This window comes from Pan troglodytes, chromosome 10 (assembly GCF_028858775.2).
Source record: "Pan troglodytes isolate AG18354 chromosome 10, NHGRI_mPanTro3-v2.0_pri, whole genome shotgun sequence".
NCBI classification, from domain to species: Eukaryota; Metazoa; Chordata; class Mammalia; order Primates; family Hominidae; genus Pan; species Pan troglodytes.
The window spans coordinates 139612972-139638595 of NC_072408.2; the positions used below are offsets into that span (position 1 = coordinate 139612972).

Here is a 25624-nt window from a genome sequence, read left to right on the forward strand (position 1 = left end):
GTTCTCCGCGTCTCCGCCCCTGCACCCAGCCTCCGGCCTCGGCAGGCGCTTCCGGTGCGGAACCTTCTGGAAAGTACCGCGCCGCCCTCCCGGCGTCCCCACAACCCCGCCCGCACCTGCGCGCACCGGCGCTCGCGAGCACAAGTGACGGGACTGGAGCGTGGCGCGGCAGGTGGCTCCACGAAAACGCCCCTTCCCGGAAGGCTGCCCCGCGCCCTGCCGCGCCCCAGGAGGCGGGACTTCCGCCCCCGCCGCCCGGAAGCGGCAGCCGGGGGAAGCGTGTTCCTCGCGGAGCGCCGTCGGGGCCGTGGGCGCCTGCGCGGGCCGGCGCGGGAGCAAGCGGCATGGCGTTCCGGCAGGCGCTGCAGCTGGCGGCCTGCGGGCTGGCCGGGGGCTCGGCCGCCGTGCTCTTCTCGGCCGTGGCGGTAGGGAAGCCGCGCGCAGGCGGGGACGCGGAGCCACGCCCGGCTGAGCCGCCGGCCTGGGCGGGGGGCGCGCGGCCGGGCCCCGGTGTCTGGGACCCCAACTGGGACAGGTGCGCGCGGGGCTGTTTGGTGCCGGGGTCGGGATGGGGGTCAGGGCAGGTGTTACCGTTGGGATCGGGATCGGGACCGGGATCGGGACCAGGTTTAAGGTTGCGATCGGGTCGGGATCTGGGGTCGCCGTCTGCTTTCCCCAGCGGAGGAGCCGCTTTCCGGGGCCGCTCTGCGCGGAGGGTTCTGGGGGCGGCTGACCCTTCCCGCCGGCTTCTGTGGCCGAGCTCCGTCGCGTCCTCGCCCTTCTCCCCGCCCCTGCGAGTCCGCCCTGGGTGCCATCGCCGGAGCGCGGGCCGGGGCGAGGCTGAGGTGGAAGCCGGGCCTCCTCCAGGGGCGTTTGCAGGAGCGCGCCCGCGAGCTGTGTGCGGTTATTGAGCGTTTGAAATATGGCTCGTGTGATTCCTGAAGGGAATGCTTAGTTTACGTCAATTTAAACTTAACGCAAGCAGGGCCGGGTGCGGTAGCTCGGGCCTGTAATCCCAGCGTTTGGGAGGCCGAGGCCGGAGGATCGCTTGAGCCCAGAAATTTGAAACCAGCCTGGGCAACATAGTGAGACCCCCATCTCTACAAAAAATACAAAAAAAATTGGCCGAGCGAGGTGGCGCGCGCCTATGGTCCCAGCTACTCGGGAGGCTGAGGGAGGAGGATCCCTTGAGTCCAGGGGTCCCAGGCTGCACAGTGTGAGCCGAGATCCCGCCACTTCACTCCAGCCTAAGCAACAGAGCCTGTCTCAAAGGAAAAAAAAAAAAAAAGTAGTGCAGGTTTTTAACATTAGTTATGTGTTGAAATAGTATTTTTAGCATATTGAATTAAAAGTATGATCGAAATTCACCTGTTTCTTTTTAATGTTGCTATTAGAAAAATGTATAATTTCACATGTTGCTGGCATTCTGTTTCTGTCGGCCAGGACTGCTCTAGAGGCAAGGATGGTTTTCCCAGTCCTAACTCCTCATTATACTCAGTACTTTGAGAAAGGGGGCACAGAATTATACTACTGTGGTTGCATTAGGTACTTTATATTAGATTTTTATCTTTTGTTAACCTTATTTCCTCTATTATTAGCATCATACACTAAGCATGGTGTATATATCAAAATTAATGAGCCAAAATAATATAGATTATTAATTATAGTTATTATATTAGTTTATAATACATTACTGTTAACTAAGGTTCATGCTTCATTGAGATTTCCTCAGCTTTTACCTGCTGTTCTGTTCTAGGGTCCCACATGACAAGTAGTCTTCATGCCTCGTTAGGCATGTTTTGGCTGTGACAATTTCTCAGACTTGTTTTGATGATCATGAGTGTTTGAGGCGTTCTGGTCAGGGGTTTGGTAGAAGGTCCCTCAATTGAGACTTCTCTGAAGGTTTTCTCATGATTAGACTGGAGTTACATTCTTTTTCCTTCTTTTCTTTTTTCTTTTTCCTTGAGAGCGGAGTTTCGCTCTTGTTGCCCAGGCTGGAGTGCAATGGTGCAATCTCGGCTCACTGCAACCTCCGCCTCCCGTGTTCAAGCAATTCTCCTGCCTCAGCCTCCCGAGTAGCTGGGATTACAGGCACACGCCATTATGCCCAGCTAATTTTGTATTTTTAGTAGAGACGGGGTTTCTCCATGTCGGTCAGGCTGGTCTTGAACTCCCAACCTTAGGTGATCCTCCCACCTCGGCCTCCCAAAGTGCTGGGATTACAGGCATGAGCCACCATGCCCAGCCTGTTATATTCTTCTTTAAAAATCAGAATTCTGAAAAATCAGAAATTCTGAATCAATATTCTGAATTTCTTAGGTCTTTTTAAGGAAACAGATTTACTCTGCCGTTAAAGAACTTGAAGTAGGCTGGGTGCGGTGGCTCACACCTGTAATCCCAGCATTTTGAGAGGCTGAGGTGGGCAGATCACTTGAGGTCAGGAGTTCGAGACCAGCCTGACCAACATGGTGACACTCTGTATTTACTAAAAATACAAAAAAATTAGCCAGGCATGGTGGCACGCACCTGTAGTCCTAGCTACTCGGGAGGCTGAGGCAGGACAATCACTTGAACCCAGGAGGTGGAGGCTGCAGTGAGCCCAGATCGTGCCACTGCACTCCAGCCTGGGTGATAGAGCGAAACTCTGTCTCAAAAAAGAAAAAAAAGAACTTGAAGTAGAACCGGGAGCTGAGCCCAGCCTTTCTCTTTTAAGCAGGTGTTCTGTATTTGCTTGTCATGTCTGGGGAGAAGTGAATTGGGCCTTGTGGGTTGGAAAAGACTTATACAGACAGAAGGCATGAGCAACTACAGGAAGGTGCTAGAAGACAGCGTGTTTCTTCTTGAGTCTCACATGTCCACACTGGAAAGTTCCAGAGCCTCATCTGGTGAAATCTCCAGCTTCTTCCTGGAGGTCTCATGCAGTTTATGGCTTCCTGTCTCTGTGCCTATAGCTCCCAAATATTTTCTCTGGCTCAGCCTGACTCCCCCATACCTGCCAATTTGAGTCTTGGCCTGGTTTATGACAGGCCCCCAGGTCAGCGTGGCCCAAACGGAGCCCTTGAGTCACCACCGTGCCCTTCCACAGCTTCCTTTTCCGCCACTGTCTCAGCAAGTAAATACCAGCAGGTTCGACTTTTGCTATTCCCAGCTCTGCTGTGTTGAACTTTTTTTGTTGCTGTTGAGACAGGGTCTCGCTCTGTTGCCCAGGCTGGAGTGCAGTGCAGTGCAGTGGCAAGATCATGGCTCCCTCCTAGGCTCAAGCAATTCTCCCACCTCAGCCTCCTGAGTAGCCGGGACTACAGCTGCGGACCACCTTGCCCGGCTAATTTTTTAATGTTTTTGTAGAGATGGGGTCCCCCTGTGTTGCCCAGGCTAGTCTTGGACTCCTGGGCTCCAGTGATCTGCCCACCTCGGCCTCCCAAAGTGCTGGGATCCACTCTTTTTCAGATTCCAGCAGCTCTGGAACAGGCCTTCATAATGGGAATGTTTTCTTCCTCACTGAGTGTTTGTTTATTTATTTATTTTCTGAGGCGGAGTCTCACTCTGTCGCCCAGACTGGAGTGCAGTGGCACGATCTCGGCTCTCTGCAACCTCCGCCTCCCAGGTTCAAGCGATTCTCCTGCCTCAGCCTCCCAAGTAGCTGGGATCACAGGCGTGTGCCACCAAGCCCGGCTAATTTTTTCTATTTTGAGTAGAGGTGCGATTTCACCATGTTGGCCAGGCTAGTATCGAACTCTTGACCTCAGTTGATCTGGCCACCTCAGCCTCCCAAATGCTGGGATTACACGTGTGAGCCACTGCACCCGGCCTGAGGGTCTAAAATGTGCTTAGTATGACTGAGGACATGATGTTTTAATTGTATTTAATTTTGCTTAAGTTTTGAATTGAAACATCCTCATAGCTAGTGGCTGCTGTTGGGCATTGCAGTTCTAGGCTCTGCTGAAGCATCATGGTCAGGGAGGCCCATCTTGGCCCCGTGGACACTTTCCGCCTGCGCCCCGATAGCCGCTGTCCTCTTTCCTAGCCTGGCGTTCTCCGTAACCACAGTTGCGTTTGGGGTAGCCTGTCTCCTGCTGTTCACTGTCTGCCTCTCATTAGAGAAGAAGATGCACAGGGCTTTGCTTGTCTGTTTTGCTCTCCAGCGCATCACTCAGAACAGACCTGGCACTAGCTCTGTGGGAGGGAGAGTGGTGGTATGCTCAGAGAGGCCTCCCCAGGGCTGTGCCAAGGGCCTTGTCTTCTCTCCATGCTCTTCCCAAATAGTCTGACAATTTGGAAATAACGTCTTGTCAGAAAAACTCAAACTTGGGAACAGAGGTCTCAAGGACGTATCTTGTATTTCAACATCAGGCGAGAACCACTGTCTCTGATCAACGTGCGGAAGAGGAACGTGGAATCTGGGGAAGAAGAGCTGGCGTCCAAGCTGGACCACTACAAAGCCAAGGCCACGCGGCACATCTTCCTCATCAGGCATTCCCAGTACCACGTGGATGGCTCCCTGGAGAAGGACCGCACTCTGACCCCGCTGGGTATGTGGTGGGTTCAGATCCTCCGTGGACCCTCTTGGTTATGTGGCCAGGTGCATATCCTCTGCTGGCGCCTTGGTTATGTGACTGGGTGCAGGTCCTCCGCGGACCCCCTTGGTCAGCTTTCTTGAAAGTGCTTGGGGCACTGGGCCTCCTGGGGCCCATGTCCGAGACCATCACCCCTGAATCACACATTATTACCAGTAACTGTCAGCTGAACTTGGACAGAAGACAAGCTTTTCAAAATGTCCTTACCTTGGCCAGGCGCGGTGGCTCACGCCTGTAATCCCAGCACTTTGGGAGGCTGAGGCAGGTGGATTACCTGAGGTCAGGAGTTCGAGACCAGCCTGGCCAACACGGCAAAACCCTGTCTCTACTAAAAGTACAAAAATTAGCCGGGTGCAGTGGTGGGCGCCTGTAGTCCCAGCTACTCGGGAAGCTGAGGCAGGAGAATGGTGTGAACCCTGGAGGCGGAGCTTGCAGTGAGCTGAGATCGCACCACTGCCCTCCAGCCTGGGCGACAGAGCGAGACTCCGTCTCAAAAAAAAAAAAAAAAAAAAAAAGTCCTTACCTTGGCCAGGCACGGTGGCTCACGCCTGTAATCCCAACACTTTGGGAGGCCGAGGCAGGTGGATCACCTGAGGTCAGGAGTTCGAGACCAGCCTGGCCAACAGGGCGAAACCTCGTCTCTACTAAAAGTACAAGAATTAGCCAGGTGCAGTGGCAGGCACCTGTAATCCCAGCTACTAAGGAGGCTGAGGCAGGAGAATTGCTTGACCCTGGGAGGTGGAGGTTGCAGTGAGCCAAGATCGCACCACTGCACTCTAGCCTGGGTAACAGAGTGAGACTCCGTCTCAAAAAAAAAAAAAAAGCCCTTAACTTTTAGCAAATGTTGGACAGATCTTGTTTGCATGAGACCAAATGCAGTGCATATCCCAGCAGCGATTTTATACCTGCTTGATGCCTTGGAAAGCGGCGTGGCTTGTGCCCTCGGCTGCTCACCTGGACCTGCTGCGAAAGACGCTTCTCTGCGGCCTGTGGCACTCACAGGCCTGATGCCTGGCGTCTGCTTTTTTGTTTGTTTGTTTCGTTTTGAGACATAGTCCTGCTCTGTTACCCAGGCTGGAGTGCAGTGACGTGATCTTGGCCCGCTGCAACCTTTGCTTCCTGGGTTCAAGCAATTCTCCTGCCTCAGGCTCCCAAGTAGCTGGGACTACAGGCACACGCTGCCACGCCCAGCTAATTTTTTGTATTTTTAGTAGAGACGGGGTTTCACCGTGTTAGCCAGGATGGTCTCGACCTCCTGACCTTGTGATCCACCCGCCTCAGCCTCCCAAAGTACTGGGATTACAGGCGTGAGCCACCGCACCCAGCCTAATTTTTTTTTTTTTTTTTGTATTTTTAGTAGAGACGGGGTTTCACCATATTGGCCTGGCTGGTCTCAAACTCCTGACCTCGTAATCCGCCCGCCTTGGCCTCCCAAAGTGCTAGGGTGACAGGTGTGAGCCACCACGCCCGGGCTGGCGTCTGCCTCTTAATGCCCTGTTGAACAGGCGGGACTGAGCAACAGGATCACGCCTGTCCCCACTGGCAGATGCTGCATAGACAGCGTCCAGGAGGGTCCTTCCACCTTGTCCTTGTGTCCCTGTGCAGGTGGATCTGTAGAAGAAATGCCTGCCTACAGAAGGAAATGCGGGGTGGGCTAAGGTAGAGTTTACCTTTTGAAAAGTTCTTCGAATGGGATAGTGCCTGTTCATGCACATACTAAAAGTTCAAATAGTAAAAATGTGCAAGGCTGTCCTCCACAGACGCCTCCCCCCAGTCCCCAGAGCTGTCCCGGCTGCTTGTGCACAAAGAAAGTGGAGTGACAGATGCAGGTGTGGCTGCATCCAGTGGCTTCGGCCTCCCTGAGGCGTTTTCACCTGGATGCAAAAGCTCACAAGAGAAAAGGCATCTGCACTGGTGTCCGGCCCCCACATAGCAGCTCGGGGTGTTTAGGTCCGGCTGTGTTGGCCTCCGTCATGGCGCGTGGTTGGGGGCCCGTGAGGCTCAGGTTTTGGACACAGTTGAGTGAGGGTGACACGGGGGGACCCAGAAACCACCCCTGGGCCCCACCAAGCGCCAGCCACCATCCGGTTTGCTTGCTGCTCCATTGGTGGAATCAGATGCATGTTTTTTCCTGTATGGGGGTGAAGACATTTGAGTGCCGGCCCCTCTGGCCCAAGCCTCGGGAGGGCAGGAGCCATCAGCTGAGCTTGCTGAGCTTGCTGCCTGATCGGGGTCGTATTTGTGGGCGGAGGAGGGCGTGTGTGCGGGCGGAGGAGGGCGTGTTTGCGGGCGCAGGAGGGGGTGTTTGAGAGTGGAAGAGGGGGTGCAGGTGCGGCACTCAGGTGCCTTTCACCTTCCAGGTCGGGAGCAGGCTGAACTCACTGGGCTCCGCCTGGCAAGCTTGGGGTTGAAGTTTAATAAAATCGTCCATTCGTCTATGACCCGCGCCATAGAGACCACCGATATCATCAGCCGGCACCTGCCAGGTGAGTGCTGGGCGCGGGGCCTCCATGCTTGCAGCAGTGGACGGCTCGTGGCAGGGCCCCGGCCTGAGCTTCTGGCCACCGGGAGGTCACAGCATCTCCGCCGGCGGGGCCGCCTCACCCAGCGCTTCGCTGTGCTTCTCTGCAGGCGTCTGCAAAGTCAGCACAGATCTGCTGCGGGAAGGCGCCCCCATCGAGCCAGACCCGCCCGTGTCTCACTGGAAGCCGGAAGCTGTGGTAAAAACCTCCCCGGGGAGCAGCTGTGTCACCCTCGCCTTCCCTGGGCAAAGCGGCCCTGCTGGGCTCACCATCCACCACGTGCCCGGCCGTCCCACGGGCTGCCCCGGGCGGCGATGGGGTCTGTCCCCCTGACACCCGCCCTGCCCGTGCACTTCCGCACTGACGGTTCCTCACTCTGCCCCCAGCAGTATTACGAAGACGGAGCCCGGATCGAGGCCGCCTTCCGGAACTACATCCACCGCGCAGATGCCAGGCAGGAGGAGGACAGTTACGAGATCTTCATTTGTCACGCCAACGTCATCCGCTACATCGTGTGCAGGTAGGCAGCTGCTGGGCTGGGCGTGGCCTAAAATAATTTCAGACTTAGAGAAAAGCGTGAGGAAGAAGCCGAGCGAGACCCTCCTCCACTGCCGATGCCACCCTAGTCAGGCCTCACCAGCCCCCGGGCGTCCACTTCCCGCGAGTCCTAGTCAGTTACGCGGTAGGTGGCGTGTTACTTGGAGCTTCTCATAAGGCTGTTTTGGGCAAGGGTGGTGCAGACAGGGAGGGACCCCTGTGGTGTCCTGGGTGGAGTGCGTGCTGGGTGGGGGGGTCCTGGGTGGGGTGCGTGCTGGGTGGGGGGTCCTGGGTGGGGTGTCCTGGGTGGGGTGCGTGCTGGGTGGGGGGGTCCTGGGTGGGGTGCGTGCTGGGTGGGGGCGTCCTGGGTGGGGTGCGTGCTGGGTGGGGGGTCCTGGGTGGGGTGCGTGCTGGGTGGGGGCGTCCTGGGTGGGGTGCGTGCTGGGTGGGGGGTCCTGGGTGGGGTGCGTGCTGGGTGGGGGGGTCCTGGGTGGGGTGCGTGCTGGGTGGGGGGGTCCTGGGTGGGGTGCGTGCTGGGTGGGGGGGTCCTGGGTGGGGTGCGTGCTGGGTGGGGGGGTCCTGGGTGGGGTGCGTGCTGGGTGGGGGGGTCCTGGGTGGGGTGCGTGCTGGGTGGGGGGGTCCTGGGTGGGGTGCGTGCTGGGTGGGGGGGTCCTGGGTGGGGTGCGTGCTGGGTGGGGGGGTCCTGGGTGGGGTGCGTGCTGGGTGGGGGGGTCCTGGGTGGGGTGCGTGCTGGGTGGGGGGGTCCTGGGTGGGGTGCGTGCTGGGTGGGGTGCGTGCTGGGTGGGGGGATCCTGGGTGGGGTGCGTGCTGGGTGGGGGGGTCCTGGGTGGGGTGCGTGCTGGGTGGGGGGTCCTGGGTGGGGTGCTGCTGGGTGGGGTGCGTGCTGGGTGGGGGGTCCTGGGTACGGTGCATGCTGGGCGTCCACACTGCCCTGGTTGTTTTCCCTTTGGAATTCAACGTCCTGTTTCCCCTCAAACTTGGCCAACCACCTTCTGCCTCCGGCTGGATCCCACTGGCAGCATCCCGCCGCTGTTGCCGCTGGGGATTTTGTGCTTCTGGGGTCCTGACCTCTTTCACTTGCTGATCTGTGGGCGCCCCCACCCGTGTGCCGGCATGACGGCGCGGGGCGTCCACTCCCCTCTGGGTCGAGGCCACAGCTGAGTCCTGTTGCTGCCCGGGCTGCTCCCTCGGGGGACCCTTGTCCCTCAACCTGCTCTGGTGCCCCACTCTCGGCACCACAGAATGATCCGGGTTCAGGTTGCGTTTTCCCTGCCACCACCCTGCAATCAGCCACTTCTTTAAGGAGCTCCAGGGCTGCAGCCACGTTAGAGGGCCCCTTGGGGGGCAGGGCCAGCTCTATGGTTACATGCCTGAAACAGTCAGAAGCGTTGGCCAAATCTCACTAAATGCAAATTTGAAACAAATTTGCCTCTTCTCTGGATCCATTAGGAAATGTGTGTGTGGGCTCCGCAGCTGAGGGGGCCCTCTTGTGTGTGACGAGTCCTGTGGTGGGAGGACAGGACGGCACTGGTCAGTGATGCTGTGTGAGGCTGGGCCCTGGTCTCTGCCCGCCTGTCACCTGGGCCTGTCACCAGGGCTGGGGCTGCTGGGAGCACCATGGTCAGAAGAGCAGCAGCTCCCAGAAAGTCGAGGATGTACGGGCCGAGATTCTCAAGCTTGGCTCCAGACCAGATAGAGCTTTTCTGGGGGTTGGAGCCTCCGGGTGGTGTGGCCTCAGGCTAAGTGAGTACCTGTTTGCTGTGAGTCGTTCATTGCCTCCTGTCTGTGCTTGTGAATGAGCCATATGGGTGGCTTCTATGCTGCCACCACCACCTTGTGTGTCCATGACACAGTCACCCCGAGGTGACACAAATGCTAAAAATGCACAGAAATAACCGGGGCGGGAGAGTGGAGCTGACCTGAGTCCACACAGTGGTGAGGGCCAGGCAGGTGCACCTGGACACGAGAATATGGCTGTGCTGTTCCGGCCGGTGCCGCCAGGCAGCCCTGAGGAGACTCGGGAAGCAGCGTGAGGGTGGCCATGCGGCCCACTGAGACAGGGCGGCGGGTGGCTCAGAGGCGGTGATGGCAACTCCGAGCTTTTCTGCAAATGCGAATTGTGCCTAAGAAGTGCATGAAGATGCCACGGCGGGTAGATCCCATCTCCGTTCTTTGCTTTCCCAGAAAGGGACCTGTTGCACTAACTGGCTGCTCCCTGCTTTTTTTTATATGGGAAAAGCAGAAATTAAATTGTGTTTCCTCGTAAGAAGTCAGCGTTGTTCTGATCTGTGCAAATCTTGAGTTGGGGTTGGGCCCCTGTCCTAAAGAGGGCAGGTCCCCAAGTGTGATGGCTCCATTCATGTCGATCCCAGCCAGATCTTCCCCGAGAAGCCCCGACTGAAGACAGGAGCCGCTCGGCTGATGTGTACCCCGGCCCTGAGGCTGTTTGTAGAACAGAGCCCCCTGGCACAGCCTGGCCTGGCCTCTTTTAAGGACAGAGCCCCCTGGCTCTAGCCCAGCCCGTTTTTTTTTTTTTTTTTTTAAGACAGAATCTCGCTCTGTCACCCAGGCTGGAGTGCAGTGGCGCGATCTCAGCTCACTGCAAGCTCCGCCTCCCGGGTTCACGCCATTCTTCTGCCTCAGCCTCCCGAGTAGCTGGGACTACAGGTGCCCGCCACCACGCCCAGCTAATTTTTTGTATTTTTAGTAGAGATGGGGTTTCACCGTGTTAGCCAGGATGGTCTCGATCTCCTGACCTTGTGATCCACCCGCCTGGCCTCCCAAAGTGCTGGGATTACAGGTGTGAGCCACTGCGCCCGGCCTAGCTCAGCCCGTTTTAAGGACAGAGCCCCCTGGCTCTAACGTGCTCTTTCTCTCTCTCTCTCTCCCCAGAGCACTGCAGTTTCCTCCTGAAGGCTGGCTCCGGCTCTCCCTCAATAATGGCAGCATCACCCACCTGGTGATCCGACCCAACGGCCGAGTTGCGCTCAGGACCCTCGGGGACACGGGGTTCATGCCTCCCGACAAGATCACCCGATCCTGAGGGCGCCCGCAGGGCTCCGGCTTCTCCTTCCCTCTGTCCTCCCCGCACAGGCCGCACACGCTTAACGTTTTGTTCCCAAGGAGACCGGCGGAAAAGTAGAAACCTGCAATGCTGCATCTGGGAACTGACTTGTGACCAGGCTGAGAAGGGGAGAGTTGGGATCAGACAGCCTGACTTCTCTGCAGGGTTTTATACCTGACCATGAACCCCCAGGATGGCGTGGGGTTTAAGGTGAAAGCGTCTCACGCACAAGTCAGGCCTGTTGTGGGGACCTGAAAGAGGCCTGACCCAGACCACCATGTTCGCACCCACAGCTGACCCGTGCTGAGGGTCCATGCTCCATTGGCAAAGCCGGTCAGGCACGAGGGCGACTGAGGCACGTGGATGAGGAGGGCACCCAGGTTCTGTTCACAACTCACTTCACTTCATACATCCTTTTAATTTCTTAAAACCCTCTTGTCCCTTAAATATTTGTCAAAGATTTTCTGGCTGGGCACAGTGGCTCACACCTGTATTCCCAGCTACTCAGGAGGCCAGGGTGGGAGGATCACTTGAGCGCAGGAGTTCAAGACCAGCCTGGACAAGGCAACATAGCGAGACCCTGTCTCTACTAAAAATACAGAACTTAGCTGGGTGTGTCGTGGGCATCTAGAGTCCCAGCTACTTGGGAGACTGAGGTGGGTGGATCACTTGGGCCCGGGAGCTGGAGGCTGCAGTGAGCTGTGATTGTGTCACTGCACTCCAGCCTGGGCAACCGAGGGAGACTTAAAGCAATTTTTTCTTTTGAAACGGAGTTTCACTCTTGTTGCCCAGGCTGGAGTGCAGTGGTGCGATCTCGGCTCACCACAACCTCTGCCTCCTGGGTAGCTGGGATTACAGTCGCCCACCACCATACCTGGCTAATTTTTTATTTTTAGTAGAGATGGGGTTTCACCGTGTTGGCCAGGCTGGTCTCGAACTCCTGACCTCGTGATCTACCCACCTTGGCCTCCCCAAGTGCTGCGATTACAGGCATGAGCTAGCGCGCCTGGCCAGGGATTAAAATATTCAAACATGTTGTGTGTACCCAGATATTCTGTTAATTTAGGAAAAACAGTACAATTTCTATGAAGTGGTTGTGACTATTTTCTGTAGTCAATACAGTTGGGATATCTGATCTATTTCTCTGTCTACTTTGGAAATGATTGCATAATAAAATTTTACTGTTTTTTTAAAAGGACTAGTTGTGAGTGTGTTAAAAGCGTGGAACTTCGGCCGGGCACGGTGGCCATGCCTGTAATCCCAGCACTTCAGGAGGCCCAGGCAGGTGGATCATGAGGTCGGGGGTTCAAGACCAGCCTGACCAACATGCTGAAACCTCGTCTCTACTAAAAATACAAAAATTAGCCAGGTGTGGCAGGCGCCTGTAATCCCAGCTACTCAGGAGGCTGAGGCAGGAGAATCGCTTGAACCCGGAAGGCGGAGCTTGCAGTGAGCCGCGATCGCTCCACTGCACTCCAGCCTGGGCCACAGAGCAAGACACCATCTAAAAAGAAAAAAAAAAAAAGGAAACTTGTGCAGTGTGAGAAACGATGGTGTCACCAGAACCCTTTGCACAGTGTCCTGTCTCCCCGTGGCTGACGCCTCTGCCCGCATCGCACCGGCTGCCTGCTCAGAGGACTTCCGCCAGTGGCCTGGGCCCTTTCCGAATCCCTGACCAGGACGGCAAGGCTGACCAATGGTTGTGGAGACAACAGCCACAGCAACCATACGCCACTGTCTAGAAATAGTTTGATAAGCCAGGGACGCGTCAACTTCAAAAACAAATACCAGGCACGCTCACGTTTGACCTCAGACGGGAGCAAGGCTGGTGAGGAAGCAGTCTGGGATGCTCTAAGTCAGCTGCACAGGGCGCCCACGCCACAGCCCCAACGCTGGGCCTCCAGGGATGGGGCAGCGCTGCAGGGCTAAGCCTTTGTTCTGCTGAGGGCCCCGGCTCCTCTGTAAAGTGGGAAAGCTTGGAGGTGGGAGCAGCGCCAGCACGCCTGGCACTGAGGCAATGCTCAGAGCAGGCGCAGGTTTGCTGGGCAGCAAAGCTCATCACAAAGTGGAATGACCACACATCAGCTGGCCCCGATGCCCTACGCAGCCCACGGCCACTCCCATCGCTCACGTCATAGCCATGAGTCGCACTCACGTGAAGGGGACAGACTACCTGGTCTAAAGGGGGAAGTGGATGGGAGACCACGAGCAGTTTTCAATGGATCACAAGAAACCAGTGACCCAGAGTCTTCAAATCCTTCTGCAAAAAAACAAAACCCAAAAGGAAAGAAAACCTGATTATGCTGCTTAAGTCAAATCTGAAGTCAAGGATTTTGAAAAGTTAAGCCATAAACTCAGTGTGTGACTAATTCTTTAAGAGCGTACAGCAATGATAACCAAGTCTACAGCCCTTGGTATTCCCAGGCAGCCTCCACTCCAAGTCCTAACCAGGCCCTGCTTATCTGCCAAGATCAGAGAGACTGGGTGTGCTCAGGGTAGTATGCCCATAGATGATTACCTAAGTTTCTTGAATATGAAACTTTAAATACTTTTTAGTTTCTTTTTCTAGAGTAAACTCCCAGCAAACTTTTTTTTTGAGACATACTCTGGCTCTGTCACCTGGGCTGGAGTGCGGTGCCACAGTCTCGGCTCACTACAACCTCCGCTTTCCAGGCTCAGGCGATTCTCACGTCTCAGCCTCTCAAGCGGCTCGTTCTACAGGTGTGTGTCACTGCACCCGGCTCATTTTTGCATTTGTGGTAGAGATGGGTTTCACTATGCTGGCTAGACTGGTCTCGAGCTCCTGGCCTCAAGTGATCCGCCCACCTCGGCATCCCAAAGCACATGAGCCACTGTGCCTGGTAGACTTCCCTTCTAAAATACCTGCTGTTCAAAGTGGTTCTTCCTTAAATGGCCTTTTCCAGTCTTCTGCATGTGGGACGGACGTAGATTAGCAAAGTGAGGATGGCTCCCGGTTTGGCTGGTAGCTGGTGGGGGTCTAATTTCTGAATGCTGGACTCAGGGCAGGTATGGCCAGGGAGAAGGCAGGGAGGGGCAGGCAGGAGACTGGGGAGTGGGGAGCTGACCCATACCAGGGCAGCCCCCAGGGATCTTCAGTGTGCGTGTTGTGAACGCCTGCGTGGAGGGAGCCGCATGAGGGGAAGGCTGAGGGTGTCTGGACTGGGTGAGTTACAGGGGCCCAGCAACGTCAACGATGGAAACCGTCCCCTGGTTTGGGACAGACTGAAGACTTCTCACATGTTAGTAACGATAGCCTCTGTCTGGCCAAAGTGAAAACTGCACACCAGAAGCCTCAATGAGACTGGTGGGAACGGCAATGCCACCAGATGGCGGCCAGCTGCCAGGGGCCGCCATGCCGATGTTTATCCCAAAGCCTTTTCTGAGGAGGGAGCATGGGCGGGAATCTGCAGCTGGAGCAGTCATAGGGTTTCCAACCACGACAAACACGCCTGCACCCCGCACGCACAGCCGGGCCCCAATGAGGGTTTTACCATCAGCCCTTCCCTGGGAAAACTCTGCAGGCTTCTGGAAACATCCACACGGCTCTGGAGGACCTGGCTGTGGTCCCTGCCATGGCGCCGCTGGCACTCCCATGGCTGGTACGCAGCACCATGGCTGCTTTTACCCCAGAAACGAGCAGCAGACTCACCGGGCGCCTCCCTCACAGCTGCCACCACGCTGGAGCAGGGCACTTTCCAACCAAAGCCACCACAGCAACTGTTAATGTCACCAAGGTTTCCCACTGCCAAGAGCAACGGTAAAATCTGTGCTCTTTTAACGGATGCCAGAAAATCTTTCACAACTGAGTCAAGAAAGGGGCTTAAAAACAGCGAGCGAATCTGAGGGCACCCAGGTTGATGGCCGTCCAACCAAAACAGTGCCGTGCGCCTGGGCACAAGTGAGGGATCCTTCCGAAAGCTTGCAATTATTACCACGCGGTTTTGAAGTAATTCATTTCATTAAGTGTTTTGTGAAGGACATAACCCCCGGGACACACGAGAATGCCTCCGTTGGGACTGGAATCGCTGCCCACAAACAAACGGAGAAACAGTCAAAGGTGGCCTAAGACCTGGGAAATCAGGAGCAGTGGTCCACATACAAAATCAGGGCCAAAACGTTTTACTTTCCATTTGAATTTACAACCATATACAGACAATATGGTAAGATTTTAGAGAAAACAGATCATCACTACGAATATCCATATTCGGATTTCTTTTGAGAACCAAGGTGCCTTTTAAAATGCGGCTTTTTAGAATAGCATGTGTTGTTTCTGTCTGGGATCTAGATCTTGTCTGCTACAAAACAAATGAACACACCCTGTGTAACAAAATCGAATTTTAACATTTAAATCTTGATTCCAATATTCCTGACCTATCTCTTGTCATATGAAAGAAAGAAGCCTTTTTTTAAAACAAAGTTTCAATTCAGAATTTTTACAAACAAAAACAATCCTGCGTCTACTTAATATCCCTGTATATCCTCAAAAAGCAAGTTCAGGAAATTTAAAAATGATTTATAAAAGGCACTGAAGTTAGCAAAAGCATTGGTGGGTTTTCATTTTGGATTAAACACTGGAAATGTTCACAGAGAAACAACTGTGTGAGCAGTTGCCCGTAACACCCAGGAAGAAACCGACCTCCAGGCAGCACCTCCTGAACACCTCAGTGGCTCCTCACACATTCCAACCACAGACCTTCATTCAAGCTAAGGTGAAGGCTACAGTCAGCACGGCAAGAAACCAAGATGGGACTCAAACCTCTAAATGCAACACTCTGCATACAGGAGATCCCAACTGAAATGAGTTCCAAAATAAAGGATACCTTTATCGTATAATCATTTATGCTCAACAAAGCCTCAGGATAAATTTGAAAACAGAACAATGTATAGACTGTATTACTGCTGCACTGGCTCCTGAATGAAGCAGGCAGTGAAGGCTCACGTGCTGAGGAAACAGGGAACACCTTGGCGCCGCTGCTGAGCTCTGTGTTTCTCCTGGTATCACTCCCACGGGCTGCAAGACTTCCCAAGAGAAAAGCTACTTTCATCTTCTGATCAGTAATTTAAATATTCCGAACAACCCAAATCACAATGGTTGCTGCAAGTCTGAGGCGCGCTCCTGGCTCCCTGATCCCTGCCATCCACCTCCCTCCGTCTGAACCATGAGACCCACGGGCGAACCAACAGGCACTCTGCCACCATCAGATGCCACCCCCCCACCCAGGAAAAGACAGGGCAGCAAATAGTTCATCTTGGTGAGTGCAGGTTATCACAGGGACATCGGTGCTCACGCCTCCGCCAAGCCCCTCCTCGTCCACAGCGTCTGTCGGATGAGGTGAGTACAGGGTGAGTACAGGGCTGCCTGCCTGCAACTGCCTCAGCGCCCTTTCCTCTGCTATATTTCAGACCTAGAAATTGCCACCTAAAAAGTCTACCATTACCACATGGATATTTTCCAGAAAATTGGTATCTGAGTTTGCTTTCATTAACTTCTAACTTCTTCCAAAATATCAGAAATCTAAGTGTTATATAGAACATTTAAATCTTCTAAAATTCTCACACCCTCAAAGTGAGGAGTAATAATTTAATCAGAATATATTCCTTTTTGACAGTTTAGCAATAAACATATGACGCTTCCTTCTTTAAAAATGAAGAACAAACCGAGAGCCCAGCGCCAAGCCTACAGGGCGGCAAGCTCAGCCAGGCGCGCCATCCTGCGGAGCTGGCTCCTGTGCACGGGGCTGTAGCGCCCAGGACTGCCCAGGCCCGGCTTTGCGGGGTTGCTTCCAGCCACGCTGTTTCTCCCTGGACTGTAGCTGTGAGGGCCACTGAGATCTGGCAGCTGAGACTTGAACTTTCCTTTCACCGCGGGACTGGGCCAACTGCGGAAAGCAAGAAAGAACTGTTAGCAGACGGGCAGGCCTGGAGATGAACAGTAAGAGTCGGAGAATAATGGCCCCGGACTCAGGCACACGCGCCCGGGCGGAGGAGAGGCACTGCTGAACCCTGGCACCGCGGGCACACGCGCCCGGGCGGAGGAGAGGCACTGCTGAACCCTGGCACCGCAGGCACACGCACCCGGACGGAGGAGAGGCACTGCTGAACCCTGGCACCGCGGGCACACCCGCCCGGGTGGAGGAGACGCACTGCTGAACCCTGGCACCGCGGGCACACGTGCCCGGGCGGAGGAGAGGCACTGCTGAACCCTGGCACCGCGGGCACACGCGCCCGGGCGGAGGAGACGCACTGCTGAACCCTGGCACCGCGGGCACACGCGTCCAGGCGGAGGAGACGCACTGCTGAACCCTGGCACCGCGGGCACACGCGCCCGGGCGGAGGAGACGCACTGCTGAACCCTGGCACCGCGGGCACACGCGCCCGGGCGGAGGAGACGCACTGCTGAACCCTGGCACCGCGGGCACACGCGTCCGGGCGGAGGAGACGCACTGCTGAACCCTGGCACCGCGGGCACACGCGTCCGGGCGGAGGAGACGCACTGCTGAACCCTGGCACCGCGGGCACACGCGCCCGGGCGGAGGAGACGCACTGCTGAACCCTGGCACCGTGGGCACATGCGCCCGGGTGGAGGAGACGCACTGCTGAACCCTGGCACCGCGGGCACTGGGAGAGTCAAGCTCATGGGGGTTTCCAGGAGAATCCTGTGTGATCTGAGTAGAAACCCTGCTGCTTCCACCCTTCTAGCCCTCAGCTTGTCAGGAGCTGACCCGTTCAGCTTTTCCACCCAACCGGAGCTCTGTCCTGTGTGCAGAGAGCCACAACACCCAAATCCACAGCCTGGCTGACGGGCCTGCCAGCGTTGGGAAAAGCCACTGATAGGTTCGCATGAAGTGGAACTGGACCCTGCAGAAGTTTCCAAAAGCTGCCCTGCGGGTGACAGGCTGTCCGGGCCCCACATACCTCTGTCTGTCCGAGGGTGAGTAGCACAGGACAGCACTCTTCCATCTGTGCACGGCCGGGAACTGATGGGGGTCAACGTCTGCACATTCAAGAGCGGCCAAAACATCCTGATCGAGTTTTGACGGCTCCTCTCTAGAAAGCACAATAAAAGAAGCAAAAACATCTTTGGTAAAAACATAAAGACTTCTAAAATACCACTACTTTTTTTTTTATTTTGAGACGGAGTCTTGCTCTGTCGCCCAGGCTGGAATGCAGTGGCGTGATCTTGGCTCACCGCAAGCTCCGCCTCCCGGGTTCAAGCAATTCTCTGCCTCAGCCTCCCGAGTAGCTGGGACTACAGGTGCCTGCCACCACGCCCGGCTAATTTTTTGTATTTTTATTAGAGATAGGATTTCACCATCTTGGTCAGGCTGGTCTTGAACTCCTGACCTTGTGATCCACCCACCTCGGCCTCCCAAAGTGCTGGAATTACAGGCGTGAGCCACCACACCCAGAAAAATAGCACTACATTTTAAACTCAAGAACCCAGCACACAAAACAACAGTGTGCAAGGATCGATCTGGCCTGAGCAGATGGAACCAGGGAACCAGCAGCAGCATGTCAGGGCATTAGCTCTGCAGAGGGAGGCATCTCCCAAGGCCAGGGAGGCGGATGCAGACTCGCTGTTCTGTGATGAGAAGAGCAAGGGCCAGGGAGGAGTCGCCTCTGGGTGCACGCCTGCATTCTCTATGGTAGCAGGATCCACCCGCGGTTAAAATGCAGTTTCGCATATTTGCACCCCCAGAGGGTGCTCAGTACCAGAAGGTTAGGGACATTTATCCCATTAGATTGAGATTGACCCCAAGATGGCTTTTCTTCCCAGAAGGATTTAGAAGAGATCACTCACACCACTGGCAGGCACATCCCTAGCAAATAACAGCCAACACTAGGATAACCCACGGTCCAACCAGAGGAAGACCCAGAAAGAGTATCTAGAAGCTGGACTCAGAGACAGGAACTGAACGCACACGGCAAGTCCACACAAAAGCTTGTGTGGAGGCCGGGTGCGGTGGCTCACACCTGTGATCCCAACACTTTGGGAGGCCGAGGCGGGTGGATCACGAGGTCAGGAGTTCAACACCAGCCTGGCCAATAACATCAGCCTGGCCAATATGGCGAAACCCCATCTCTACTAAAAATACAAAAATCAGCTAGACGTGGTGGCAGGCGCCTGTAATCCCAGCTACTCAGGAGGCTGAGGCAGGAGAATTGGTTGAACCTGGGAGGTGGCGGTTACAGTGAGCTGTGATCGCACCACTGCACTCCAGCCTGGGCGACAGAGCAAGACTCCATCTGAAAGAAAGAAAGGAGAGGAGAGGAGAGTGGAGGGGATGGGGTGGGGGGATAGGGGAGGGGGAGGTGAGGGGGAGACGAGGGGAGGGATAGGGGAGGGGGAGGGGGAGATGAGGGGAATGGGAGGGTGGGAGGGGAGGGGGAGGGGAGGGGAAGGTGAGAGGAGGGGGGGAAGGTGAGAGGAGGGGGAGGGGAGGCAAGGGGAGGGGGAGGTGAGGGGAGGCAAGGGGAGGGGGAGGTGAGGGGAGGCAAGGGGAGGGGGAGGTGAGGGAAGGGGGAGATAAGGGGAGTGGACGGGTGGGAGGGGAGGGGAAGGGGAGGGGGAGGAGGAGGTGAGGGGAGTGGAAGGGTGGGAGGGGAGGGGGAGGTGAGGGGAGGGGGAGGTGAGGGGAATGGACGGGTGGGAGGGGAGGGGGAGGGGAGGGTGGGAGGGGGAGGGGAAGGTGAGGGGAGGGGGAGAGGGGAGTGGATGGGTGGGAGGGGAGGGGAAGGTGAGGGGAGGGGGAGGTGAGGGGAGTCGACGGGTGGGAGGGGAGAGGAAGGTGAGGGGAGGGGGAGGTGGGGGGAGGTGAGGGGAGGGGGAGGGTGGGAGGGGAGGGGGAGGGGAGGAGAAGGTGAGAGAAGGGGGAGGGGAAGGCGAGGGGAAGGCGAGAGGAGGGGGAGGGGGAGGCAAGGGGAGGGGGAGGCAAGGGGATGGGGAGGTGAGGGGAGGGGGAGGGGGGAGGGAAGGTGGGGAAGAAAAGTGAGTGCAGAGGGCAACACACTCCTACCCAAAAAGGAAGAGCCGCCTGGCCGGTTCCCTCGTGACCTTGAGCTGATCCTCGTGCCTGGGGCTGCTGGGACTCAAGGACATTTTAGCGATCCTGGCTGACATTTCACTTTCTGTCCTCCTGTGGCCATTCCCGAGTTGGTCTGCGGGAGAAGGCTCTAACAAGTCTCTTTCTACTGCATTGATTCTTGAAGTCAGGATCTGATCTTTAGTTTTTGTATTTTCATCTGGTGTCTTGGAAACGCTACTTCCTACATTTTGCAAATTCAGTTTATCAAACGCAACAGTCAAATCAGAGACAGATGGCAGACGGGCTTCCTCCCCACGGGGGGCCTTTGGTCTCTTGCCCGCCAGGGTCCTGCTGTGACTCAGACGATGGCAGAGCCCATTTCTGCTGCTGTGTGGACCGCCCGGCTCGGCGGCTTCTATGAGGTCTGCCTCCTGCTCCAAGGGGAAGGTGCTGCACCTCGTATGTCCAAAAGCACCGACTGTGGGCGGGCTGTTATTTCGAGCTGCATTTTGCCGATTTTTTATTTCTTCCAAGCTCATGTCATCTTCATCTAGAAACGCCCTCACGGAAATGGAATTGCTGCCTGTGAGGACAACAAGGAGCACTTCAGTGATGGGAACGACAGGAAGCCACGGAGCTGCTCCGCCCCATCCGCGACCAACTGCCGTGACCCCAGCAACAGCGACTCTTACACCCAAAACCTCCCCACTCCATCCGCGACCAACTGCCGTGACCCCAGCAACAGCGACTCTTACACCCAAAACCTCCCCACTCCATCCGCGACCAACTGCCGTGACCCCAGCAACAGCGACTCTTACACCCAAAACCTCCCCACTCCATCCGCGACCAACTGCCGTGACCCCAGCAACAGCGACTCTTACACCCAAAACCTCCCCACTCCATCCGCGACCAACTGCCGTGACCCCAGCAACAGCGACTCTTACATTCAAAACCTCATCAGATTTCAGGATGGAAAACCACCCACACGACTCCCTGGAAAAGGGCAAACAGGACCCTCCAGACACAATCAGGCTGCTGGGGCCAGGCACAGAAGCTCACGCCTGCAATCCCAGCACTCTAGGAGGCCATGGCAGGGGGGTCGCTGGACCCCAGGAGTTCAAGACTGCCTGGGCAACATAGCGAAACCCCGTTCTCTATAGAAAAATTAGCTGACATGGTGGCAGGCACCTGTAGTCTCAGCTATTTGGGAGGCTCAAGTGGGAAGATCGCTTGAGCCCAGGAGGGGGAGGCTGCAGTGGGCTGTGACTGCTCCATTGCTTTCCATCCTGTGCCACAGAGTGAGACCCTATTTCAGAGGAGGAGGAAAAAAAAAAGCTGCCAGGCTGACTTTTCTTTCAAAGGCAGGGACGTGAAAACGCCAAGGGCAGCCCAGGTGATGGGCGAGATGACTGCCCTGCACCCCCAGCCACCCTCCAGCTCCGATCTGCTGCGACCCCAGGGACTCCGAGTGTCACAGTGCCCCAGAGGATCCCGAAGATCGTCCAGAACAACTCCATGAAGTAACCCTGCTGCGCTTTAGGTGTGAAGATAACACAGCAGAGCTCCTGGGGGCAGCACTGTGCGACAGGCAACAGAAATGTCCCGTTTGGTGTTCACGATGGTGGCCACGGCCACAGGAGGATCCAGAACACTTGAGCTGTGGCTCCTGCTACTTAGGAAATGCCTCAACTTTATTTAATATTTACTAATTAAAACGTACATAGTCACAAGACAACACTGTAAATGAGGCCGCTTTACAGAAGTGAGTTCTGTGCCACCATCAGCTACAACACAGCAAGGTCAGACTTCAATGATTCCTGTATAACGACGGCACTGACGTCGCTCTAGTTCTGTGGATCAGAGTCACAGGTCGTGACTGTTGAAGATTCACTGCTTCTTAGTTTAATGTATGTCAATCATTTTCATTTTCTTTCTATCATTCCAGGGAGTTTGTTTTATAAATGAAGTGTCTTGTGGGCTAATGGTTCTATTATGACCTTACACACACAAACTCACACAGACTCACAGACACACTCACACATACACACTCACACACACACTCTAAATTGTATATCTGCTTTAATTTGTATTTTAGCAGATTCGAATCTCTAGTTATTAGCAAATTTCTGTTTTTTTTAAAAAAATAAATAGAGACAGAGTCTCACTATGTTGCTCAAGCTGCCTTCGAACTCCTGGGCTTCAGCAATCCACCCACGTTGGCCTCCCTAAGTGCTGGGATTACAGTGTGAGCTGCTGCGCCCGGCCGCTGGGATTGCAGGCGTGAGCTCCCGTGCCCGGCCATCGTTGATGTTTTTATGAATCACTTTTAGATTTTGTAGATTAACCTCTTCCATCATGATCTTTCCATTCAGTGCACCTGTGCTTTGGAAGCACTTTGCGTCCTGGTGTTTGAAATACACCGTGTGAAGTGCTTTGTGTTTGCGTCCTGGTGTCTGATACGCACCGTGCGAAGCTCTCTCCGTCCCGGTGTCTGATACGCACCGTGTGAAGCTCTCTGCGTCCCGGTGTCTGATACGCACCGTGCGAAGCTCTCTGCGTCCTGGTGTCTGATATGCACCGTCTGAAGCGCTCTGCGTCCTGGTGTCTGATATGCACCGTGTGAAGCGCTCTGCGTCCTGGTGTCTGATATGCACCGTGTGAAGCGCTCTCCATCCTGGTGTCTGATACGCACCGTGCGAAGCTCTCTGCGTCCTAGTGTCTGATATGCACCGTGCGAAGCTCTCTGCGTCCTGGTGTCTGATATGCACCGTGTGAAGCGCTCTGCGTCCTGGTGTCTGATATGCACTGTCTGAAGCGCTCTGCGTCCCGGTGTCTGATACGCACCGTGTGAAGCTCTCTGCGTCCCGGTGTCTGATACGCACCGTGCGAAGCGCTCTGCGTCCTGGTGTCTGATATGCACCGTGCGAAGCTCTCTGCGTCCTGGTGTCTGATATGCACCGTCTGAAGCGCTCTGCGTCCTGGTGTCTGATATGCACCGTGTGAAGCGCTCTCCATCCTGGTGTCTGATACGCACCGTGCGAAGCTCTCTGCGTCCTAGTGTCTGATATGCACCGTGCGAAGCTCTCTGCGTCCTGGTGTCTGATATGCACCGTGTGAAGCGCTCTGCGTCCTGGTGTCTGATATGCACTGTCTGAAGCGCTCTGCGTCCCGGTGTCTGATACGCACCGTGTGAAGCGCTCTCCGTCCCGGTGTCTGATACGCACCGTGCGAAGCTCTCTGCGTCCCGGTGTCTGATACGCACCGTGCGAAGCTCTCTGCGTCCCGGTGTCTGATACGCACCGTGCGAAGCTCTCTGCGTCCCGGTGTCTGATACGCACCGTGCGAAGCTCTCTGCGTCCCGGTGTCTGATACGCACCGTGCGAAGCGCTCTGCGTCCTGGTGTCTGATATGCACCGTGCGAAGCGCTCTGCGTCCTAGTGTCTGATATGCACCGTGCGAAGCTCTCTGCGTCCTGGTGTCTGATATGCACCGTCTGAAGCGCTCTGCGTCCTGGTGTCTGATATGCACCGTGTGAAGCGCTCTGCGTCCTGGTGTCTGATATGCACCGTGTGAAGCGCTCTCCATCCTGGTGTCTGATACGCACCGTGCGAAGCTCTCTGCGTCCTAGTGTCTGATATGCACCGTGCGAAGCTCTCTGCGTCCTGGTGTCTGATATGCACCGTGTGAAGCGCTCTGCGTCCTGGTGTCTGATATGCACTGTCTGAAGCGCTCTGCGTCCTGGTGTCTGATATGCACCGTGTGAAGCGCTCTCCGTCCTGGTGTCTGATATGCACCGTGTGAAGCGCTCTGCGTCCTGGTGTCTGAAATGCACCGTGTGAAGCTCTCTGCGTCCTGGTGTCTGATATGCACTGTGTGAAGCGCTCTGCGTCCTGGTGTCTGATACGCACCGTGCGAGGCGCTTTGTGCCCTGGTGTCTGATATACACCAGTATTCTGATGTGCACTCGTCTTTTTCCTGAAAATATACCAAATCTAAAATATCAGTCTCAGCCAATGGAGTTCAGCTATTATGAGTTTTGAGAAAACGGCACAGAATGAAACTATATTAGATTTTGGATGATGCAAACACAAGCAGAAACAGCAATACTGCTCAAAGCGATGCCATTATTTTTCATGTATCCTCCCCGACACACAACCCATTTAACATTAACCTTCCCAGCACTCTAGGAGGCCGAGGCAAGTGGATCACAAGGTCAGGAGTTCGAGACCAGCCTGGTCAATACGGTGAAACCGCATCTCCACTAAAAAAAAAAAAAAATACGAAAATTAGCCAGGCGTGGTGGCGGGCGCCTGTAGTCCCAGCTACTCAGGAGGCTGAGGCAGAAGAATCGCTTGAACCCAAGAAGTGGAGGCTGCAGTGAGCCAAGATTGCACCACTGCACTCCAGCCTGGGTGACAAAGAGAGATTCTGTCTCAAAAAATACTAACCTAAGGGAAAGTACCGGACCTTTATGTTAAAAACACCAAGAGATGAGAAACAGATGTGCGCATCCTGTCAGACCCCGGCCACGGGGGGCCCCTCCCAGCTGCCACAGCCACGCCTGCACGTGCTTACCAGACGTGGTGGCTTTATCTCGGCAGGAGGCTTCCCGTTCTCCTGTTTCTTGTTGAGCCTTTTTGCCTATTTCCTGCTGTGTGAGATATTCTTCTAGTCTTTGCAGGCCTTCCTGGGAAGACAGATCAACAAAACAGCCCAGAAATTCCCAGTATTCAACCCAGGGATACCCCAGCTCATGAGCTAGCTCCCTGTAAGAAACAAAACACAATTAACCAGCTGTGAAACCAGAAAAAATACTCAGAACTACACAGAAAAAAGCCACTAAAGCTTCAAGTACCAAAGCAATGTCTGCAATCATGGTTATAATTTTCCTTTATCCTTAACTGGCAGCTGAAATCATACGGTGCATTTTCTGAAACAGCACGCCTCCTCACAGGTAAGAGGACCCGGCACAGCTCTCAGGAGCCGTGAACCGGCTGCAGGCAGGAAAGAGGCCTCAGCCCGACAGACCCTCACGCCAGCAACCCAGGTCACACAGTTCAACTCCCACAGACGGACGTGTTCATGATCACGGAACAGCCCTGTGAACTTGCCCGTGGTTCTAGTCATGGCCAGGCACACGAAAGCCTGGAGGTCCTTTCTGGGTTCCAGTTGTACATCTGACACTGGGCACATATTTTGAGAAAATATTCTAAACAATTCCACGAAGCTTTATTTGATTACAACATAATTTAGCTTTGTGGCTATGGCCTATTTTTTCCCAAGGAATCCATAGCATTATATGGTACCTTCTATAAAATATTAAGGTTCCTTAGAAACATGTCCCAGAACCAACAAGGAATTCCAATTAGAAAAGGAAAGGAAGGCGCTGCAGACGTCCCCCAGGTCTGGGACGGGACAGGCTTAAGCTAGAATTCCACAACATCCACAAGGAATTAGACCTTCACGAAAAGGACCAAGTCTCCCAGAAAAGGCTTCCTGGGAATTGGTACTTTGAAGCTGTGATTTGACCTTCTGTCATTAATCAAAACGCAACCAACTGTGTGCCCCACGCCGCTGCGGCTCAGCCTTTCAGTACCTTCCCACTCTCTCAAAGCCTCTTTCCGGGTCCGACTTCTTGACGTGGTGAAGGAAGCCTGCTTTCTCTCGAGGTGGAGTTTTCCAGAGCTTGCGAAAATCTTCTGCCTATGAAGAAAAAAAAATGTATTAGCCGTGTCAGGCACTGCGCCCCTCAGCTGCGGAAACCTGAAGAGCCGTCAGCATCGCAGTAGCTGCCCGTCTCCGCACACCCTTCCTTCTCTCCCCTTCACTAGCAGATCCCTGGGCCACGTGCCCATCTGT

At 55.2% G+C, this 25624-nt stretch overlaps 2 protein-coding genes across 7 annotated transcripts in view; one reads left to right on the forward strand and one right to left on the reverse strand.

The window, feature by feature from the left end:
- Window positions 1–249: 249 nt before the first annotated feature.
- Window positions 250–11916, forward strand: PGAM5 (PGAM family member 5, mitochondrial serine/threonine protein phosphatase). 2 transcript variants are annotated; one of them, XM_016924696.4, is made up of 6 exons: window positions 250–535; window positions 4351–4529; window positions 6935–7060; window positions 7206–7294; window positions 7483–7616; window positions 10547–11916. In XM_016924696.4, the coding sequence occupies exons 1-6, from the start codon at window positions 345–347 to the stop codon at window positions 10695–10697; spliced, it is 870 nt and encodes a 289-aa protein (XP_016780185.1). In that variant the 5' UTR covers window positions 250–344; the 3' UTR covers window positions 10698–11916. The 2 variants fall into 2 exon arrangements, with proteins under 2 accessions (XP_016780185.1, XP_016780186.1); XM_016924697.3 differs by having other exon boundaries at window positions 275–535; window positions 7486–7616.
- A 2926-nt stretch (window positions 11917–14842) lies between these two features.
- ANKLE2 (ankyrin repeat and LEM domain containing 2) overlaps window positions 14843–25624 on the reverse strand; it is a 39279-nt gene continuing 28497 nt past the window's right edge. For 3 of the 5 annotated variants that reach the window (XM_024348187.3, XM_054663831.2, XM_063785304.1), the window contains 5 exons: window positions 25362–25468; window positions 24341–24531; window positions 19757–20348; window positions 17655–17786; window positions 14843–16618 (listed from right to left, as the gene is read on the reverse strand). In XM_024348187.3, the coding sequence (XP_024203955.3) occupies window positions 16417–16618; window positions 17655–17786; window positions 19757–20348; window positions 24341–24531; window positions 25362–25468 (1224 nt within the window). In that variant the 3' untranslated portion in view covers window positions 14843–16416. Of the gene's footprint in view, window positions 16619–17654; window positions 17787–19756; window positions 20349–21930; window positions 23741–24340; window positions 24532–25361; window positions 25469–25624 lie in introns of all 5 variants that reach the window. The other 2 variants (XM_063785302.1, XM_063785303.1) reach the window with 1 other exon arrangement.

Coding starts and splice junctions, on each gene's coding strand:
- PGAM5 (XM_016924696.4), top strand. CDS start 345: ATGGCGTTCCGGCAGGCGCTGCAGCTGGCGGCCTGCGGGCTGGCCGGG. Junction 4,530..6,934: donor CCGCACTCTGACCCCGCTGG/GTATGTGGTGGG, acceptor TTCACCTTCCAG/GTCGGGAGCAGGCTGAACTC. Junction 7,061..7,205: donor CATCAGCCGGCACCTGCCAG/GTGAGTGCTGGG, acceptor GCTTCTCTGCAG/GCGTCTGCAAAGTCAGCACA.